Below are 21,883 nucleotides of genomic sequence, written 5' to 3'. Positions count from 1 at the left end.
CCTTCACCCTTACTCCTTCCTACAACCCCCTGCCCCCCCTCACCCCAGCTCCCCCCTGAAGAGACCCCCTGCTCATTCCTGCAGCAACCCCCCCAGCAGCGCCCACTCCTCTCACTTAAAACCCCCCTCCACTCTGCAGCTCTTCCTTCCTCTCAAACAACCTCTCCCCTCCAGTCTCCACAGCTCCCTCCTGCCCTCTGCTCTCCCCCCCCTCCAGTCTCCACAGCTCCCTCCTCCTCCCCCCCTCCAACCTCCACAGCTCCCTCCTCCTCCCCCCCTCCAACCTCCACAGCTCCCTCCTCCTCTGGTCTCCACAGCTCCCTCCTGCCCTCCTCCTCTCCCCCTCCAGTCTCCACAGCTCCCTCCTGCCCTCCTCCTCTCCCCCTCCAGTCTCCACAGCTCCCTCCTGCCCTCCTCCTCTCCCCCTCCAGTCTCCACAGCTCCCTCCTGCCCTCCTCCTCTCCCCCTCCAGTATCCACAGCTCCCTCCTACTCTCCCCCTCCAGTCTCCACGGCTCCCTCCTGCCCTCCTCCTCTCCCCCTCCAGTCTCCACAGCTCCCTCCTGCCCTCCGCCTCTCCCCCTCCAGTCTCCACAGCTCCCTCTGCTCTCCTCTCCCCCTCCAGTCTCCACAGCTCCCTCCTCCTCCGGTCACCACAGCTCCCTCTGCTCTCCTCTCCCCCTCCAGTCTCCGCAGCTCCCTCCTCCTCTCCCCCTCCAGTCTCCACAGCTCCCTCCTCCTCCGGTCACCACAGCTCCCTCTGCTCTCCTCTCCCCCTCCAGTCTCCACAGCTCCCTCCTCCTCCGGTCACCACAGCTCCCTCTGCTCTACTCTCCCCCTCCAGTCTCCACAGCTCCCTCCTCCTCTCCCCCTCCAGTCTCCACAGCTCCCTCCTCCTCCGGTCACCACAGCTCCCTCTGCTCTCCTCTCCCCCTCCAGTCTCCACAGACCTCCTGACCTCCTGACCTCCTCCTCTCCCCCTCCAGTCTCCACAGCTCCCTCCTCCTCCGGTCACCACAGCTCCCTCTGCTCTCCTCTCCCCCTCCAGTCTCCACAGCTCCCTCCTGCCCTCCTCCTCTCCCCCTCCAGTCTCCACAGCTCCCTCCTGCCCCCCTCCTCTCCCCCTCCAGTCTCCACAGCTCCCTCTACTCTCCTCTCCCCCTCCAGTCTCCACAGCTCCCTCCTCCTCTCCCCCTCCAGTCTCCACAGCTCCCTCTTGCCCTCCTCCTCTCCCCCTCCAGTCTCCACAGCTCCCTCCTGCCCTCCTCCTCTCCCCCTCCAGTCTCCACAGCTCCCTCCTCCACCGGGCACCACAGCTCCCTCTGCTCTCCTCTCCCCCTCCAGTCTCCACAGCTCCCTCCTCCTCTCCCCCTCCAGTATCCACAGCTCCCTCCTGCCCCCCTCCTCTCCCCCTACAGTCTCCACAGCTCCCTCTACTCTCCTCTCCCTCTCCAGTCTCCACAGTTCCCTCCTCCTCCGGTCTCCACAGCTCCCTCCTCCTCTGGTCTCCACAGCTCCCTCCTGCCCTCCTCCTCTCCCCCTCCAGTCTCCACAGCTCCCTCCTGCCCTCCTCCTCTCCCCCTCCAGTCTCCACAGCTCCCTCCTGCCCTCCTCCTCTCCCCCTCCAGTCTCCACAGCTCCCTCCTCCACCGGGCACCACAGCTCCCTCTGCTCTCCTCTCCCCCTCCAGTCTCCACAGCTCCCTCCTGCCCTCCTCCTCTCCCCCTCCAGTCTCCACAGCTCCCTCCTGCCCTCCTCCTCTCCCCCTCCAGTCTCCACAGCTCCCTCCTCCTCTCCCCCTCCAGTCTCCACAGCTCCCTCCTCCTCCGGTCACCACAGCTCCCTCTGCTCTCCTCTCCCCCTCCAGTCTCCACAGACCTCCTGACCTCCTGACCTCCTCCTCTCCCCCTCCAGTCTCCACAGCTCCCTCCTCCTCCGGTCACCACAGCTCCCTCTGCTCTCCTCTCCCCCTCCAGTCTCCACAGCTCCCTCCTGCCCTCCTCCTCTCCCCCTCCAGTCTCCACAGCTCCCTCCTGCCCCCCTCCTCTCCCCCTCCAGTCTCCACAGCTCCCTCTACTCTCCTCTCCCCCTCCAGTCTCCACAGCTCCCTCCTCCTCTCCCCCTCCAGTCTCCACAGCTCCCTCTTGCCCTCCTCCTCTCCCCCTCCAGTCTCCACAGCTCCCTCCTGCCCTCCTCCTCTCCCCCTCCAGTCTCCACAGCTCCCTCCTCCACCGGGCACCACAGCTCCCTCTGCTCTCCTCTCCCCCTCCAGTCTCCACAGCTCCCTCCTGCCCTCCTCCTCTCCCCCTCCAGTCTCCACAGCTCCCTCCTGCCCCCCTCCTCTCCCCCTCCAGTCTCCACAGCTCCCTCTACTCTCCTCTCCCCCTCCAGTCTCCACAGCTCCCTCCTCCTCTCCCCCTCCAGTCTCCACAGCTCCCTCTTGCCCTCCTCCTCTCCCCCTCCAGTCTCCACAGCTCCCTCCTCCTCCGGTCACCACAGCTCCCTCTGCTCTCCTCTCCCCCTCCAGTCTCCACAGCTCCCTCCTCCACCGGGCACCACAGCTCCCTCTGCTCTCCTCTCCCCCTCCAGTCTCCACAGCTCCCTCCTCCTCTCCCCCTCCAGTATCCACAGCTCCCTCCTGCCCCCCTCCTCTCCCCCTACAGTCTCCACAGCTCCCTCTACTCTCCTCTCCCTCTCCAGTCTCCACAGTTCCCTCCTCCTCCGGTCTCCACAGCTCCCTCCTCCTCCGGTCTCCACAGCTCCCTCCTCCTCTGGTCTCCACAGCTCCCTCCTGCCCTCCTCCTCTCCCCCTCTAGTCTCCACAGCTCCCTCCTGCCCTCCTCCTCTCCCCCTCCAGTCTCCACAGCTCCCTCCTGCCCTCCTCCTCTCCCCCTCCAGTCTCCACAGCTCCCTCCTCCACCGGGCACCACAGCTCCCTCTGCTCTCCTCTCCCCCTCCAGTCTCCACAGCTCCCTCCTGCCCTCCTCCTCTCCCCCTCCAGTCTCCACAGCTCCCTCCTGCCCTCCTCCTCTCCCCCTCCAGTCTCCACAGCTCCCTCCTCCTCTCCCCCTCCAGTCTCCACAGCTCCCTCCTCCTCCGGTCACCACAGCTCCCTCTGCTCTCCTCTCCCCCTCCAGTCTCCACAGACCTCCTGACCTCCTGACCTCCTCCTCTCCCCCTCCAGTCTCCACAGCTCCCTCCTCCTCCGGTCACCACAGCTCCCTCTGCTCTCCTCTCCCCCTCCAGTCTCCACAGCTCCCTCCTGCCCTCCTCCTCTCCCCCTCCAGTCTCCACAGCTCCCTCCTGCCCCCCTCCTCTCCCCCTCCAGTCTCCACAGCTCCCTCTACTCTCCTCTCCCCCTCCAGTCTCCACAGCTCCCTCCTCCTCTCCCCCTCCAGTCTCCACAGCTCCCTCTTGCCCTCCTCCTCTCCCCCTCCAGTCTCCACAGCTCCCTCCTGCCCTCCTCCTCTCCCCCTCCAGTCTCCACAGCTCCCTCCTCCACCGGGCACCACAGCTCCCTCTGCTCTCCTCTCCCCCTCCAGTCTCCACAGCTCCCTCCTGCCCTCCTCCTCTCCCCCTCCAGTATCCACAGCTCCCTCCTGCCCCCCTCCTCTCCCCCTACAGTCTCCACAGCTCCCTCCTCCTCCTTCAGTCTCCACAGCTCCCTCCTGCTCTCCCCCTTCAGTCTCCACAGCTCCCTCCTCCTCCTTCAGTCTCCACAGCTCCCTCCTCCTCTCCCCCTCCAGTCTCCACAGCTCCCTCCTCCACCGGGCACCACAGCTCCCTCTGCTCTCCTCTCCCCCTCCAGTCTCCACAGCTCCCTCCTGCCCTCCTCCTCTCCCCCTCCAGTATCCACAGCTCCCTCCTGCCCCCCTCCTCTCCCCCTACAGTCTCCACAGCTCCCTCCTCCTCCTTCAGTCTCCACAGCTCCCTCCTGCTCTCCCCCTTCAGTCTCCACAGCTCCCTCCTGCTCTCCCCCTTCAGTCTCCACAGCTCCCTCCTCCCCTCCCCGTCGGTTTGTTTCTGGCTCCGGTCAGGGGAGGGTGCCGAGGGCTGGGAGGAGCCAAGGCTGAGTTTCTTTTCACTCCAGAAGTTTTCCCCCGGAGCCCAGTGAGCGGTGCCCGGTGCCCAGTGCCAGCCTCGCCCGCTGCCAGCCCGTGCGTGCCCGGGGGCGTGAGAAGCGGCTGGAGGGGCAGGAGGGGGAGAAGAAGGGGCCAGAGGAGCCTGGGGGGCGCCGAGGAGGAGTGGACGAGGGGGGAGAGAGGAGAGGAGGGGAGAAGAGAGAGAGAAGAAAGGGGAGAGTGGACCGTGAGGAGGAGAGGAGAGAGCGAGGTGGACAGAGGAGTGGAGAGAGAGGAGGAGAAGAGAGCGAGGTGGAGAAAGGGGTGAGGAGAAGAGAGTAAAGAGTGGACCGAGCGGAGGGCATCGTCGGACCCGAGTGGGGGCGCAGAGATCGGCCTCTCCGGACCCGGGGCCACCATGGGCTCCGTCAACCTGGACACCCACAGCCTGTCCCTGCTGACGGCCAAGGAGGACATCCTGAGCGGGAGGTGCTCCACCAACTGGTAAGGGGCCGGGGGGGGGGAGGTGAGGGTCTGGGGGTGCAGCCTGCTGACTGGGGGGAAAAGACTCCGCTCTGATGCAGTAGAGGACTGTGGACGAAGCACAGTGTCTATTTATGTGGTAAGATGTGGCAGTATGTAGTGGTAAGATGTGGCAGTATGTGGTAAGATGTGGCAGTATGTGGTAAGATGTGGCAAGATGTGGCAGTGTGTGGTAAGATGTGGTAAGATGTGGCAGTATGTGGTAAGATGTGGCAAGATGTGGCAGTGTATGGTAAGATGTGGCAGTGTATGGTAAGATGTGGCAGTATGTGGTAAGATGTAGCAGTATGTGGTAAGATGTGGCAGTATGTGGTAAGATGTAGCAGTATGTGGTAAGATGTGGCAGTATGTGGTAAGATGTAGCAGTATGTGGTAAGATGTGGCAGTATGTGGTAAGATGTGGCAGTGTATGGTAAGATGTGGCAGTATGTGGTAAGATGTAGCAGTATGTGGTAAGATGTGGCAGTATGTGGTAAGATGTGGCAGTGTATGGTAAGATGTGGCAGTATGTAGTAAGATGTGGCAGTATGTGGTAAGATGTGGCAGTGTATGGTAAGATGTGGCAGTATGTGGTAAGATGTGGCAAGATGTGGCGGTATGTGGCAGTATGTGGTAAGATTTATTTATTTATTTATTTAAAAAGTATGTGGTAAGATGTGGCAGTATGTGGTAAGATGTGGCAAGATGTGGCAGTGTGTGGTAAGATGTGGCAGTATGTGGCAAGATGTGGCAGTGTATGGTAAGATGTGGCAGTATGTGGTAAGATGTAGCAATATGTGGCAAGATGTGGCAGTATGTGGTAAGATGTGGCAGTATGTGGTAAGATGTAGCAGTATGTGGTAAGATGTGGCAGTATGTGGTAAGATGTAGCAGTATGTGGTAAGATGTGGCAGTATGTGGTAAGATGTAGCAGTATGTGGTAAGATGTGGCAGTATGTGGTAAGATGTGGCAGTGTATGGTAAGATGTGGCAGTATGTGGTTAGATGTAGCAGTATGTGGTAAGATGTGGCAGTATGTGGTAAGATGTGGCAGTGTATGGTAAGATGTGGAAGTATGTGGTAAGATGTGGCAGTATGTGGTAAGATGTGGCAGTGTATGGTAAGATGTGGCAGTATGTGGTAAGATGTGGCAAGATGTGGCGGTATGTGGCAGTATGTGGTAAGATTTATTTATTTATTTATTTAAAAAGTATGTGGTAAGATGTGGCAGTATGTGGTAAGATGTGGCAAGATGTGGCAGTGTGTGGTAAGATGTGGTAAGATGTGGCAGTATGTGGCAAGATGTGGCAGTGTATGGTAATATGTGGCAGTATGTGGTAAGATGTAGCAGTATGTGGTAAGATGTGGCAGTATGTGGTAAGATGTAGCAGTATGTGGTAAGATGTAGCAGTATGTGGTAAGATGTGGCAGTATGTGGTAAGATGTAGCAGTATGTGGTAAGATGTGGCAGTATGTGGTAAGATGTAGCAGTATGTGGTAAGATGTGGCAGTATGTGGTAAGATGTGGCAGTGTATGGTAAGATGTGGCAGTATGTGGTTAGATGTAGCAGTATGTGGTAAGATGTGGCAGTATGTGGTAAGATGTGGCAGTGTATGGTAAGATGTGGAAGTATGTGGTAAGATGTGGCAGTATGTGGTAAGATGTGGCAGTGTATGGTAAGATGTGGCAGTATGTGGTAAGATGTGGCAAGATGTGGCGGTATGTGGCAGTATGTGGTAAGATTTATTTATTTATTTATTTAAAAAGTATGTGGTAAGATGTGGCAGTATGTGGTAAGATGTGGCAAGATGTGGCAGTGTGTGGTAAGATGTGGTAAGATGTGGCAGTATGTGGCAAGATGTGGCAGTGTATGGTAATATGTGGCAGTATGTGGTAAGATGTAGCAGTATGTGGTAAGATGTGGCAGTATGTGGTAAGATGTAGCAGTATGTGGTAAGATGTGGCAGTATGTGGTAAGATGTGGCAGTGTATGGTAAGATGTGGCAGTATGTGGTAAGATGTGGCAGTATGTGGTAAGATGTGGCAGTGTATGGTAAGATGTGGCAGTATGTGGTAAGATGTGGCAGTATGTGGTAAGATGTGGCAGTGTATGGTAAGATGTGGCAGTATGTGGTAAGATGTGGCAGTATGTGGCAGTGTGTGGTAAGATGTGGCAAGATATGGCAGTGTGTGGTAACTTGTGGCAGTATGTGGTAAGATGTGGTAAGATGTGGCCGTATGTGGTAAGATATGGCAAGATGTGGCAGTGTGTGGTAAGATGTGGCAGTATGTGGTAAGATGTGGCAAGATGTGGCAGTGTGTGGTAAGATGTGGCAAGATGTGGCAGTGTGTGGTAAGATGTGGCAGTGTGTGGTAAGATGTGGCAGTATGTGGTAAGATGTGGCAGTGTGTGGTAAGATGTGGCAGTGTGTGGTAAGATGTGGCAGTATGTGGTAACACGTGGCAAGATACGGCAGAGTGTGGTAAGATGTGGCAGTGTGTGGTAAGATGTGGCAGTGTGTAGAAAGATGTGGTAAGATGTGACAGTATGTAGTAAGATGTGCCAAGATGTGGCAGTGTGTGGTAAGATGTGGCAGTGTGTGGTAAGATGTGGCAGTGTGTGGTAAGATGTGGCAGTATGTGGCAAGATATGGCAGTGTGTGGTAAGATGTGGCAGTGTGTAGTAAGATGTAGCAGTATGTGGTAAGATGTGGTAAGATGTGGCAGTATGTGGTAAGATGTGGTAAGATGTGGCAGTATGTGGTAAGATGTAGCAGTATGTGGTAAGATGTGGTAAGATGTGGCAGTATGTGGTAAGATGTGGCAGTGTATGGTAAGATGTGGCAGTATGTGGTAAGATGTGGCAGTATGTGGTAAGATGTGGCAGTGTATGGTAAGATGTGGCAGTATGTGGTAAGATGTGGCAGTATGTGGCAGTGTGTGGTAAGATGTGGCAAGATATGGCAGTGTGTGGTAACTTGTGGCAGTATGTGGTAAGATGTGGTAAGATGTGGCCGTATGTGGTAAGATATGGCAAGATGTGGCAGTGTGTGGTAAGATGTGGCAGTATGTGGTAAGATGTGGCAAGATGTGGCAGTGTGTGGTAAGATGTGGCAAGATGTGGCAGTGTGTGGTAAGATGTGGCAGTGTGTGGTAAGATGTGGCAGTATGTGGTAAGATGTGGCAGTGTGTGGTAAGATGTGGCAGTGTGTGGTAAGATGTGGCAGTATGTGGTAACACGTGGCAAGATATGGCAGAGTGTGGTAAGATGTGGCAGTGTGTGGTAAGATGTGGCAGTGTGTAGAAAGATGTGGTAAGATGTGACAGTATGTAGTAAGATGTGCCAAGATGTGGCAGTGTGTGGTAAGATGTGGCAGTGTGTGGTAAGATGTGGCAGTGTGTGGTAAGATGTGGCAGTATGTGGCAAGATATGGCAGTGTGTGGTAAGATGTGGCAGTGTGTAGTAAGATGTGGCAAGATGTGACAGTATGTGGTAAGATGTGGCAAGATGTGGCAGTGTGTGGTAAGATGTGGCAGTATGTGGTAAGATGTGGCAGTATGTGGTAAGATGTGGCAGTATGTGGTAAGATGTGGCAGTATGTGGTAAGATGTGGCATGATGTGGCAGTATGTGGTAAGATGTGGCAGTATGTGGTAAGATGTGGCAGTATGTGGTAAGATGTGGCAGTATGTGGTAAGATGTGGTAACATGTGGCAGTGTGTGGTAAGATGTGGCAGTATGTGGCAGTATGTGGTAAGAAGTGGTAAGATGTGGTAAGATGTGGCAGTATGTGGTAAGATGTGGCAGTATGTGGCAGTATGTGGTAACTTGTGGTAAGATGTGGCAGTATGTGGTAAGATGTGGCCGTATGTGGCAGTATGTGGTAAGATGTGGCAGTATGTGGCAGTGTGTGGTAAGATGTGGCAGTGTGTGGTAAGATGTGGCAAGATGTGGCAGTGTGTGGTAAGATGTGGCAGTATGTGGTAAGATGTGGCAAGATGTGGCAGTGTGTGGTAAGATGTGGCAAGATATGGCAGTGTGTGGTAAAATGTGGCAGTATGTGGTAAGATGTGGCAGTGTGTGGTAAGATGTGGCAATGTGTGGTAAGATGTGGCAGTGTGTGGTAAGATGTGGCAGTGTGTAGTAAGATGTGGCAGTATGTGGTAAGATGTGGCAAGATGTGGCAGTGTGTGGTAAGATGTGGCAGTGTGTGGTAAGATGTGGCAGTGTGTGGTAAGATGTGGTAAGATGTGACAGTGTGTGGTAAGATGTGGTAAGATGTGACAGTATGTGGTAAGATGTGGCAAGATGTGGCAGTGTGTGGTAAGATGTGGCAGTATGTAGTAAGATGTGGTAAGATGTGACAGTATGTGGCAAGATATGGTAGTGTGTGGTAAGATGTGGCAGTGTGTGGTAAGATGTGGCAGTATGTAGTAAGATGTGGCAGTATGTGGTAAAATGTGGCAGTATGTGGTAAGATGTGGCAGTGTGTGGTAAGATGTGGCAGTATGTGGTAAGATGTGGCAGTATCTAGTAAGATGTGTCAACATGTGGCAGTATGTGGTAAGATGTGGCAGTATGTGGTAAGATTAGGCAAGATGTGGCAGTATGCGGTAAGATGTGGCAGTATGTGGTAAGATGTGGCAAGATGTGACAGTATGTGGTAAGATGTGGCAAGATATGGCAGTATGTGGTAAGATGTGGCAAGATGTGGCAGTATGTGGTAAGATGTGGCAGTGTGTGGTAAGATGTGGCAGTATGTGGTAAGATGTGGCAGTATCCAGTAAGATGTGGCAAGATGTGGCAGTATGTGGCAGTATGTGGTAAGATTTATTTATTTCAAAAGTATGTGGTAAGATGTGGCAGTATGTGGTAAGATGTGGCAGTGTGTGGTAAGATGTGGCAGTATGTGGTAAGATGTGGCAGTATCCAGTAAGATGTGGCAAGATGTGGCAGTATGTGGTAAGATTTATTTATTTCAAAAGTATGTGGTAAGATGTGGCAGTATGTGGTAAGATGTGGCAAGATGTGGCGGTATGTGGCAGTATGTGGTAAGATTTATTTATTTATTTATTTAAAAAGTATGTGGTAAGATGTGGCAGTATGTGGTAAGATGTGGCAGTATGTGGCAAGATGTGTTAGTATGTGGCAGGACGTGGCACGATGCGGTGCCCTGGCTCAGAAAACGTCTCTCTCTACAGAAAGGGTCCATTGGGGTTCACATGCCCTTTCTTCGGGGGGCACTCTCCAAGCGCTGATGCCACTAGATATAGCGCCTGGGGTAGCCCGGCGTCGGGACCCCTGGCACTAGTCACCAGTGGATATAGCGCCTGGAGGAGCCTGGCGGCGGGATCCCTGGTACTTATCACATTGGATATAGCGCCTGGAGGTGCCTATAGCGCCTGGAGGTGCCTGGCGGCGGGACCCCTGGTAAGTTGTCACTATTTCCACGCACCTTGCTGTTTGAAGGAGGAGCGCGTTACACCAGCTGCCCAGCGGACCTGCTTTTACCCCCACGACTCGCCGGACCCGCTCCGCGGGTCCCGCAGCGCGTCGTCCACCAAAGGATTGACCAGAAGGAGCCAAGGAGGAGTGCGGGGGTAGGTAAGAGAACCAGCGGGGCTGCGAGCTAGCAGGGGACTCCAGCGACCAGGAGCCCCTGCACGCCCAATTAGCAACACCTGGGCTGCTCTCCCCGCTGGCCACGCCCCCCCGCCAACGGAGCCTAAAGCTGCTGTTGTCCCTGTGTTTGTGGGACACTTTCCACGCACCTTGCTGTTTGAAGGAGGAGCGCGTTACACCAGCTGCCCAGCGGACCTGCTTTTACCCCCACGACTCGCCGGACCCGCTCCGCGGGTCCCGCAGCGCGTCGTCCACCAAAGGATTGACCAGAAGGAGCCAAGGAGGAGTGCGGGGGTAGGTAAGAGAACCAGCGGGGCTGCGAGCTAGCAGGGGACTCCAGCGACCAGGAGCCCCTGCACGCCCAATTAGCAACACCTGGGCTGCTCTCCCCGCTGGCCACGCCCCCCCGCCAACGGAGCCTAAAGCTGCTGTTGTCCCTGTGTTTGTGGGACACTTTCCACGCACCTTGCTGTTTGAAGGAGGAGCGCGTTACACCAGCTGCCCAGCGGACCTGCTTTTACCCCCACGACTCGCCGGACCCGCTCCGCGGGTCCCGCAGCGCGTCGTCCACCAAAGGATTGACCAGAAGGAGCCAAGGAGGAGTGCGGGGGTAGGTAAGAGAACCAGCGGGGCTGCGAGCTAGCAGGGGACTCCAGCGACCAGGAGCCCCTGCACGCCCAATTAGCAACACCTGGGCTGCTCTCCCCGCTGGCCACGCCCCCCCGCCAACGGAGCCTAAAGCTGCTGTTGTCCCTGTGTTTGTGGGACACTTTCCACGCACCTTGCTGTTTGAAGGAGGAACGCGTTACACCAGCTGCCCAGCGGACCTGCTTTTACACCCACGACTCGCCGGACCCGCTCCGCGGGTCCCGCAGCGCGTCGTCCACCAAAGGATTGACCAGAAGGAGCCAAGGAGGAGTGCGGGGGTAGGTAAGAGAACCAGCGGGGCTGCGAGCTAGCAGGGGACTCCAGCGACCAGGAGCCCCTGCACGCCCAATTAGCAACACCTGGGCTGCTCTCCCCGCTGGCCACGCCCCCCCGCCTATCACATAGCTACAACACCTAAAGGTGGGCCGAACCCCCGCTGCGCGGGAGCGCGCGGGAGCGACCGGGAGAAGCCCGGGACAAGGGCGGGACCGTCTGTGGCCGTCCGGGGCCGGAGGAGGCCGGGCTGGGCCTGCTCTCTTTCGCTTGCACTCCGGAGGACATTGTTCATTATATAATGGATAAGGCAACAGAGGAAGAAACCCCGGGGAAAAAATCAAGGTTACGCAATGGATCCCTGGAGAACTATTTTCCCAAGAGGAGCGAGGGAGAAAAGGATTCCACCCTAGCGGAGCGTAGGGCAGAGCGGCGTCGCTCTGTTGAAAATATGAAACACAGACCCCTCACCGATAGCCTACTTGAATTAAATCGTGAAGGTGATATGACTGGCCTAAGTGAGGATAATGTAAGTCAAGATGGAGTCCCACTATTGTTTCGTGACTTTGTAGCTACTCCTTGTCTGCCTGCAGATAATAATAATGTTATAACTGTTTCACCCACCCCTAGTGGTAGTTGTATGGCCGATAAAGTCAAAGCTAGGAAGCAGGAAGTTAATATTTTTCCTGCAGCCCAGATCCACCGCCCGCCCCCTAGTAAAAAAAGAAGGAAGCAAAGGGTGGTAGCAGGTAAAGCAAAAACATCGCACACTGATTTTGGTAAAGGGATAATAATCCCGGTTACAACTGAGACTCCTATAGTAATAGGCCAGGAACATACTCCACAGGTAGTTGATTCACCGGGTCATAGTCCATCTTCAGTAACCATACAAGTTGAGGCTCTCGATAAGAACACTAGAGTCGCCCCACCTATCACTTCACCTGCACTTCCTTCTTCAGTATCAGGGAATCTGGAATTCTTGCTAAGATCTCTCCTTCTACCCATTAATGAGTCAATTAAAAAGGTGGAAATTAGACTAACCATATTGGAAGCCGCCATAACTAGTATGTCTACTCATACCAAAAATAAAGGAAGTGTGGCGGTACATCCCAAACCCCCTTCTACCGGACTTCAAAGTAAATCTAGAATGCCTCCTGTCCCTGCTCCGGCTAAGCAAAATTGCCAGCTGCCGGGGGGAGCTGTGCCCCCAACCCATAATACACCGCAGCCTAAACAACCTAAAGCCCCAGCTACAGGGTTGGGAGCAGACCCCTCCAACCCATCTCTAAAGGCCCCGACGAGTAGCAATCAGAGTGCACAGGGGGATGATGGGAAAAGCAGAATGCCTCAGAAAAGGGTTCCACCAATAGAGATCCCCCCTGAAGCTGTGCCCTATGTGGTGATCCTAACTGGGGTCCCGCAGCTAACTGAAAATAAGAAGGAGGGATTTGTCGACCTTAAAAATAAAATTATCCATTGGTTGCGGTTGCACAGGCCGATAGCACCTAATATAGATGGGGACATAGTTCATGTTAGACGGACCAATTGGCTGGGGAGTAGAACTAAAGATATTGAGGGGGACCTATTGGTGGTCAACTTTAGAGACCCTCGGGCAGTTGATTACATCCTAAACTGGCCACCTGGGAGTGGGGAAACCTGTGTTATCCCACGGGCTTTAACATACTTTTATCCCAGGGCAAAAATTACCAACTCTAAATATTTAAACAGACCACAACTTTATAGGCCTCCCTTTATTCCGCCCTATATTAATAACCAACCTCAGTATGGTCATCAGCTGACTAGGGTGCCCGATCTACACTCCGCCTGGTCCATAGTCCCTCATGGACATAGGCAGAACCAAGGTCCCAGCATGAACCATTTGATGCCCTTTACCCCATTGGACACCTACAATCGGTTTTCTCAGCTGTCAGGGCTGGAAGATTGCGATTGAAGGTGGGGCCATGGGGGGGGGGAAACTGACAACGAATCTCTAGGGGTGGAGGATCCTCGTCCAATCTGGGGTAGCACTGTTACTAAAGAAGCTATTCTACCTACAGACCACATGGTGACCACCATTGTCATTAATGAGGATTTTAGGCCAATTGGGCCCGTGATGAGTACGGTGGACTGTTCTGTAGCCGTGACTTCATTGGCCCAGGAGGGGGGGTGCCCTTTGACTAGGGTTGTTAATGAGAGGTTGCCAATGGTGGATTATACTTCCATGCCCAGAGGAAGGAGGGTAATAAACCTCCTCTCTTGGAATATTGCTGGGCTAAAGAGGAAGTTAGATATTCCAGAGTGGCATATACAAATTGAGCAGTTTGATGTCTGCCTGTTCCAGGAGACATGGAGTTTAGTTCCATTACATAAATCGGGGTATATCACCCACTGTGTGCCCGCAGTAAGTAAGGGCAAGGGCAGACCATCGGGCGGGCTCATTATCTGGATAAAAATAGATCTGAATTGGGTGGTTACAAGACATATCGTGGAGTGTAATGATATACTCCACCTCTCGGCAAAAGGAGGGGAGGTTGTTGATAGGTTTGACCTTTTTAATGTTTATGCAAGAGGGACACAGGGTGACTCCCCCTCTTTGACCCTAACATCCCTGGACTTGGCCTTAGCCAATTGCCCCAGCTTAGCTAAAATTCTGGTGGGGGGTGATTTTAATTGTACCTTTGAACCCCTCCTCGGAGACGACCCCTTAGGAATCGAAGAGGAGGACTCAAAATGGTCTATTCCAACTCTTTCCCTGTCCCCTGTTAGGAAGTGGTCGTCTAGGGCCATACAAATTAATGCACTGACAAGGGACCATAAACTAAGAGCCCTTAATGGCAGGACCATATCAGATCAGTCAGGGGCTTGGACCTTTAATAGACTTTCCGGTCCGTCCCGAATCGATTACATCCTAATGGATGTTGGATTCTGGCCGGACCTAATTGATATGGAGGTCGTTCCAAGCCAGGATAGTGACCACAACCCCTTGTGTTGTAAATTCCATTGGGGCATTCGGAATGACAGGTGTGCAATGGTCACCCTAAAAACAACAAAAGAAGTTATCCCATTTAATAACAACCGTAGATTGAAATGGGATAAGGCTAAGCTTAATGAGGGCGACATAGGGAGCATCAAAGAAATGGTTGAGGGTTTGTCTTCCACCTTAGAAATATGGGCTGGTGAAAATAGGACCGTTGGTTCCCAATACCCCTCCCTTGACTCTGCCTATAAATCCACAATAGACCAAGTTGGGAAATTTTTTATCTCAAGGGGGAAAAGTAATAGGGCTCCTGCTATACCCTCTACTCTTAGCAAAGTTTGGTATAATGAACTTTGTAAAAGCAAAAGGAAAAAATTGACAGAAGCTCTACTTTCAGGGGACCCTCCACTGGTTAGAGCGGCCAGGAAGGATTACCTGAAAGAACTGTCATCGGCCAAACGGGAGTGGGAGGAACAGCATTGGCAGGATCTTTCCAATGCAGTGAGTGGTAGGAATCCAAACCTCTTTTGGGAACTAGTTAATAGATCAAGGCAGAGAAAATCGCAACCATTGTCTGATCATATAACTTGCCAGCAATGGTTTACACACTTCTCATCCCTATATGGAGACTCGGATGAAACAACTAGTCCTGGGGTGAATAGCCTGGGTGAAGGGGCCCCCGTGGATGATACCGAGCTTCTGTTTTCAACGGGAGAGGTAGTATTGGCGATTAGACACCTAACCCCCAAAAAAGCCGCTGGGCAGGATGGGATCCCAGGGGATCTATTGTTGGTGGAGCCTGAGGCCTGGGCTAAACTAATCGCGATTATAATGAACCTGATTATGAGGGGACACCAGGTTCCAGACTCCTGGAAAGGGGCCGAGGTAGTTACAGTGTACAAGAAGGGGGCTAGAGATGACCCTGCAAATTACAGACCCATCAGTCTGATAGACATAATCCAGAAAGTGGTCGGCAGGGTCATCATTTCAAGAGTAGGCGATTGGATAGAGGAGGTTAGTATTCTCTCCCATTTACAAGCGGGGTTCAGAAGGAAGGTAGGTACGATGGACCAGGTCTTTCGATTGTATGCCATCTATTGGAAGGCGGTTACTATCATGAAGGGTAGTTTGTATATGGCCTTCATTGATCTTAAAACCGCCTTCGACCTGGTCCCTCGTACTAAACTTTGGGGAATTCTAGGTGAGATGGGTATTCCCAGTGGTCTTCTGAGCCTAATCGTCAAGCTGCACGAAGGGAATTATGCGAGGGTGAGATGGGGATCCCAGGGTCAACTTACTGATAGGATCCCTGTGCGAAGAGGAGTGCGTCAGGGCTGTGTCATGGCTCCGACCCTCTTCTCCCTATTCGTAAATGGAGTGGTTGACCATCTGATGGGGGAGGAGTCGGATGCCCCATCCCTGGCGGGGGAGAAAATCCCCACACTTCTCTTCGCTGACGACACCCTATTAATTTCTAAATCCCCGGTGGGCTTGCAGAAACTCTTAAATCGGTTTAGCTCCTTTTGTACCAATCGAGGTCTAACTATCAATACATCGAAAACCAAACTGATGGCTTTTGCACCCTCAAGAAGATTTAGAAATAATTTTGTGCTTAATAGCGCCCCCCTTGAGCTGGTCGAGTCTTTTGACTATCTTGGTGTCCGAATTAACAGTCACATGACTTGGAAGGATCATTTGTCTAAGATGCTATTAAACCATCATAGAGTATCTGGGGTGACGTTGAAGGAGATTCGGGAGTCAACCAGCAAACCGGTCTCCCCAGCTATGACCATCTACGAGGGCCAGATCCTTCCTGCAGCACTCTATGGCTCTGAACTGTGGGGATTTGAAGGGGTTTCTGCCTTGATGAGAGCGGAAAACAAATTTTTTAGGAGTGTGGTAGCTCTCCCCACTTCCACCCCTATGATCCCTCTTAGATTAGATCTGGGCAGGAAAACAGTAAAGGATTTAGTGAGGCTTCGTCCATTGTTATTCTGGTCCCGACTAAGAAGAACTGAGGAGCTCGCAAAGTACGCAGAAGGGCTGGATGAACTGCTACTATTGGATACCTGTAAAAAAATAAGATGGTTAAACAAATTGAAAGAATTGGTTTTTAGCTTGGGTCTTAGAGAGGCATGGGAGTCGCAATCACCACCACCAAAAGACGTTTTAAAAAAACTGTACTGGGATTGGGTACAGAATAATACTATGAGGTCTATGAATTTGGGTTCACTCACTGACCAGTTTTTGTCTATTAAGTCTGTGCGTAAACTGGAACCCTTTTTAGACTTAATAACCAAACCATTGGACCGAGCGCTGTACCTTAAACTGCGATATGGGACGCTCCCGGTGAATGAGTTTACGGTGAGATGGCTGAATACAGATGTTTGCTCCCATGGTTGCCCGGGCTGTGCGGCCCCTAAGGAATCGGTGGCTCACTTGTTTTTTGCCTGCCCAGCTTACAAAGGGGCACGGAAATTTTGGTTGAAACCTGTCTGCAGGGAAATGGGGCTGAGGTGCCACAGCCAGGCACTACGTGTCCTTTCTACAGATTCCTCATCTGCCAGTATGATCTGTGGGGTGGCTAAGTTTTTAGGAAGTGCGTGGTTGACACGTTCCCGGTTACTGAAACCACAAACTGAAGATATTACTAGCTGAGGATGATTTTTATTGATTGCCATATGATGAATGATGTGTCCATGTTTTTACTGTATTTTATAATCTTTTATTGGTATGAAATGTTTATGTATGTGCATTCTTTTATGGTGAAAAATTGCCGAATAAAGATATTCATTCACTTCACTTCACTGAATATAGCGCCTGGAGGTGCCTATAGCGCCTGGAGGTGCCTATAGCGGCTGGAGGTGCCTGACGGCGGGACCTCTGGTACCCGTCCCCATTGGATGATATAGCGCCTGGAGGAGCCTGGCGGCCGGACCCCTGGTGCTTGTCACCATTGGATATAGCGCCTGGAGGTGCCTATAGCGGCTGGGGGTGCCTATAGCGCCTGGAGGAGCCCGGCGGCTGGACCCCTGCTACTTGTCACCAGTAGATATAGCGCTTCACGCAACTTATAGCTTCTTCGGGGCGATTGTGGCTCTATCACAGATAGACGAGCCTATGTGCTATGCCAGGGAGTCAACTGTTGCAAAGTGCTTAGACTGGGCTCTTCAAAGCGCAACATGTCCAATAAGAGCGCGGCAGCACAGACATGCTGCCTGCCCGGGTGACACTAGGGCGCCCTTTGCGCGTTCTCTGCTCTAGAGGCCAGAACTAAGTAGCGCTAGCTTCATTGCCTCCAACTTAATTAGGCGCTTTTGCGACCACAAATATTCTTTATATTCCATGGGGACGTCGGCTGCTCCGCCTGATTGCACCTCCCAGGGCAGGGTGGGAAACACAGGCGCCTTCATGCAGCTGTTGGGTGGAGAGAGGGATGGGAGGCCCAGCTTCTGCCGTCCCTCGTTTGTTTCTACAACTCCTCTGTAAAGCGCCTATGCACGCCGAGGGTACTTCTAAGCGCTATGTGCTGGGACAGCAGCAGCATCGACAGCGCGCGCACATTCCGGGTGCATTGAAGCCCCGTCTCCAGCTGTTCCAAAGCTCTCGGGGCGGGCGGGACTGAAGCCCGGGCCGAGCTGGATGACTGGCTCCGGTCGGCTCCAGACCCGGGGGGGGGGGGGGGGGGACTGGCTCTGGCTCTAGTCCCTTGGGGTGGGGTTGACTGGCTCCGGTCGGCTCCAGACCCGGGGGGGGGGGGGGGGGGGACTGGCTCTGGCTCTAGTCCCTTGGGGTGGGGTTGACTGGCTCCGGTCCGCTCCAGACCCTGGGGGGATGATTGAACGAAACAGCTCCTACGGCCACACGCATCAAGTGAATTTGGAGTCACAAACGGTGCGAATCGGAAAAATCGGCCGTTTGCGATTCCAAATTCACTTTTTGGGATGCATGAAACAATTTTTAAAGAACCGCAATTTTTTGCATTTCCCAAAAATATGATTGCATTTAAGGAATCGCATTTGTGCGATTCCTTAAATGCAATGCATGAATTTTTTTTAAAATGCGAATTTGGAAATAGGAGGTGCAAATTAACACGAGATTGACCCTCGTGTTAATTTGCGAAATCTTTCAAAAATGCTCAAAAATGCATTTTGGAAAGTGTCATGTTACACACACACATGTCCTTTGCACATGTGTGTGTGAAACTTGCACTTAAAAAAAATTTCAAGGGTGCAGGGGGGGTCGGTTGGACCCCCCTCAGCACCCTTGAAATGCATCAACAAATTGCGATTCGCAAATTAAAAGAATGCAAAAAGGCATTGATTCCTATGGGCCTCTAGGCCCGTAGGAATCAATGTAATGCCATTCCTTAATTGGGATTCGCAATTAAGGAATCGCAAATACCGAGAATGAAGAAATCCTAAAAAGTTTAAAGATTTCTTGATGCATAGGATTTTGCAATTCCTAAATTGCGATTTCTTAATTTTCGCAATTTAGGAATTGCAAAATCCTACAATGATGCATGTGGCCGCTAGTCCAGCTTTCCAGGCGCTGCGTTTGTGATTTCCTCCTGCATCTTTAAAAGACTATCAGCTAGATTCATCAAACAAAAATCCGCTCGCAAAGGGGCAGATTCTCAGAATCTGCCCCTTTGCGACCGGTATTTTTGCATTTGGGATGCATCATCCCAAATGCAAAAATCGCAAATTGAGAAATCGCTAAATTGTGATTATTTGCATTTGCAATGCATGAAAGTTTTAAAAATAGCGAATTTGCTAATAGGGGGAGCAGATTACCATGTAGTTCAACTTCATGGTAATTTGCAAAAACTTTGAAAAATGCACTAAAGTGCATTTTTCAAAGTTTCATGTTGCGTGCACACATGCCCTAAGTGCATGTGTGTGCGCAACATATGTGCATAGTTCAATTTCAGGGGGTGCCCAGGGTGTCCTTTGGACACCCCTGCGCCCTTTAAATCGCAAACTCAATTTGAGATTCGCTAATTACGATTCGCAATTTGCGAGTCGCAATTAAGGAATTCTAAGAAATTGCTATTTTTTTTGTGATTTCTTGATGCATTTCATTTTGCTATTCCTTAATAGAGAATCGGTATTTTTCGCTCTTAAGGAATCGCAAAATGGGTTGTTGATGCATCTGGCGGAAAAATGCTAAACATGGGAGAACCAAGGGCACAAAATCCGAACAAGCATTGGCAATGCCAATAGGCCTGGCTTTAAAGGAATGTTGTATGGGAATGTGAAGCTTTCCTGGTGGATAGCGTGGGGATAGACGTGTGTTTGTGTGGAAGCAAAGAGCGGTAGAATACATGTGGGGTGGGGTAAAAGGTCAGATGACAGTTGCACTGTCCAGCCAGACCTAAAAATGCATGTAGGTTAGTGGCTGCCCTCCTCGGATCTGTGCTGCTGCCAGAGAGAACCAACATATATGATCACGTGACCTCAGACACTTTAGTATCCTTACAATGGCGCGCGCGTGTGTGCGTGTGTGCGTGTGTGCGTGTGTGCGTGTGTGTGCGTTTGTGTGTGCGCCTGAAAGTTCAAGCTGAGGCAGCTGGATAACTCAACACACAGACCACTGCTGCGGGCAGGGGCAACACTTTTTTCGTGGAAGCACACAACTTCTGCCCAATCGGAACATGTGCTCCTGTTACCAACATGTGGGCGGAGCCAGAGTCCCCTCTCGTGATGCTCACATACTCGTCTGGCGACCACTGTCCATCCAGGCCAGAATGAAAGGGTTAATCTGATCTTGTGTCTGCAGCGGAGCTGAGCTGCAAACACAGGCCTCGGAGACTTGGGGGGCCGGAGTCCATGATTGGGGGGGGGGCTGGTCCTCTCGGGGTTCAGAGGCAGCCTTAGGCATGTGCGAGCTGTGCACCTGCACAGGGCCACCAAACCCCAGGGGCCACCACGCCAATATATATCCTTAATATAATAATGCTCTGGGGATGGATACATATTTGCGTGGGGGCCCCTGGCAATGATTTGGCGGCCTCCGGCTCTGTTCCTGGGGGGGGGGGGCTACCTACGCTCCCTGCCCAGGGCCGCCATGAGCCTAGAGCTGCCCCTGCGGGGTTCACTCCTGGCAGGCTTAGGGCACTGGACATGGGTACCAGTAACCCCTTCCTCCCCCCCTTTTACTCAGGGTGACCAGCCGTCCCGGATTTGCCCGGACAGTCCCGGTTTTTCACCTGTTGTCCCGGCAGATTTCGGCAAGTTTGTCTCTTGTCCCGGTTTTTAGAGGGGGGGGTCGGCTGACAACAGTGAGAGGCACTTTATTGTGTGTTCTAAAGCTGAGCTAGTTAGCAGCTGCTATAAGGAAGCAATTTGATTAATAGGTATGATGCTGGTTGTAGAAATTACATTTTATTTATTTTTAATTTATCTTTTGTTATCCTATATTGATAAGAGCTGTCATTCTGCGCCATTCCGTGGATGACAAATTGTAGTCCTTCTTCTATTTTTCCGAAATGCCCCTTTTTTTTGTTCTCAAGATCTGTGTGGTGAATATGTCTTTCGTTTCTTTCTTTTGTAGTTTCTTAATTACTGAGGTCAATCTGTAGTTTTCACTTTGGTTAGAATTGTTGTACATCATTAAGAATCTTTATAGGTCACGTGGATCGAAGCTTGTTTGGAGCGGAGGTTCGATTCCTTCGCTTGAGCACCAGTGGGTCACTTCTTCTATTTAAATAAATAAGTATTTATCTTCTAATTGCCTCCTCTGCTCTATACACTCTGTTCACCTGACCCTACCTTTACTGGACATGACTGCTGGCAGGTCAGCGGCTGGGGGAAACATCCTTTACAATGAAACTTTTTCCACGCAGTACCTTTACAACGCAGGAATTACAACGCAAGTCGTTACAACGACTTGCGCTGGAGGGCGCTGTAGGATAGGGAATAGTTTAATTTACTATCCAAAACCTTCCCTACTATCCACGGGGACTGGAGTTGGAATAGTAAATTAAACTATTCACTATCCAGCGCCCCCCAATGCAAGTCGTTGTAACGACTTGCGTTGTAAAATCTGCGTTGTAAAGGCATGCGTGGAAAAAGCATGTGTTGTAACAACATACATCCGCGGCTGCCAGTGGCTTGAAGGGGGAGGTCATGGCCTGGGGGCATTAGGGGGGGCCTCAGCACTGGAGGGCGGCGCGGCTGGGGCGGTAACCCTCTCCACTGCAGGGCCTGAGTGAATGCGTGAATCAGGGATATCGACAAAGAAAGGGTGGATACATGTATCAACACAGCCTTTACAGGGGGGGTGCGCATCCGATGACGTGTTTGCAGGCCCCCTCCGGTGTGGTGAGCAGCAGTGCACTCTGGGTAGGTCGGCAGTCTCAGGAGCGGCCCCTCTGCTGCTCATTAACGCCCCACCAGTCACTCCCCACCCCATGACTCTCCGGGGGTCCCCGCTGTGACCTCCCTGTGACCCAGGTGTCAGTCAGTCCTTGAGACAGCCGAGCTATCCCTCCCTCCCTCCCTCCCAGTGGCTCCTGAAGCCTGTTTACCCGGGCGGGGCAGAGGGTACAGGGTTGGATTGGGATTGTAAATCGGCCCGGGCACGCAAAAAAAAAAAAAATCGGCCCATATTTGCTTAATTGTATTGTATTGTAATTGCATTTGTATAGCGTTTACTACCCCTGACGAGGCGTCAAAGCGCTTTTTCGGCAGGTAGCATGCTACTCCAGGACCCACAGAGGATTAGTGTTGAATTTGTATAGTGAAACATGCAAGTACATTTTAAGTGGTGGATAGGT

At 52.4% G+C, this 21,883-nt stretch overlaps 1 protein-coding gene across 2 annotated transcripts in view; it reads left to right on the top strand.

The window, feature by feature from the left end:
- The first annotated feature begins 4,061 nt into the window (after window positions 1-4,061).
- The window catches only part of LOC144821588 (uncharacterized), a 669,657-nt gene continuing 651,835 nt past the window's right edge, over window positions 4,062-21,883 (top strand). Inside the window, exons 1-2 of one of the 2 annotated variants that reach the window (XM_078678797.1) lie at window positions 4,062-4,300; window positions 4,405-4,564. In XM_078678797.1, coding sequence (XP_078534923.1) covers window positions 4,479-4,564 — 86 coding nt within the window. In that variant the 5' untranslated portion in view covers window positions 4,062-4,300; window positions 4,405-4,478. Of the gene's footprint in view, window positions 4,301-4,378; window positions 4,565-21,883 lie in introns of those variants that run through there. The other variant, XM_078678798.1, reaches the window with a different exon arrangement.

This window comes from Lissotriton helveticus, chromosome 2_2 (genome assembly GCF_964261635.1).
Source record: "Lissotriton helveticus chromosome 2_2, aLisHel1.1, whole genome shotgun sequence".
NCBI classification, from domain to species: Eukaryota; Metazoa; Chordata; class Amphibia; order Caudata; family Salamandridae; genus Lissotriton; species Lissotriton helveticus.
Note: the sequence above shows the minus strand (reverse complement) of the source record. Positions and strands in the feature narration are given on the sequence as shown.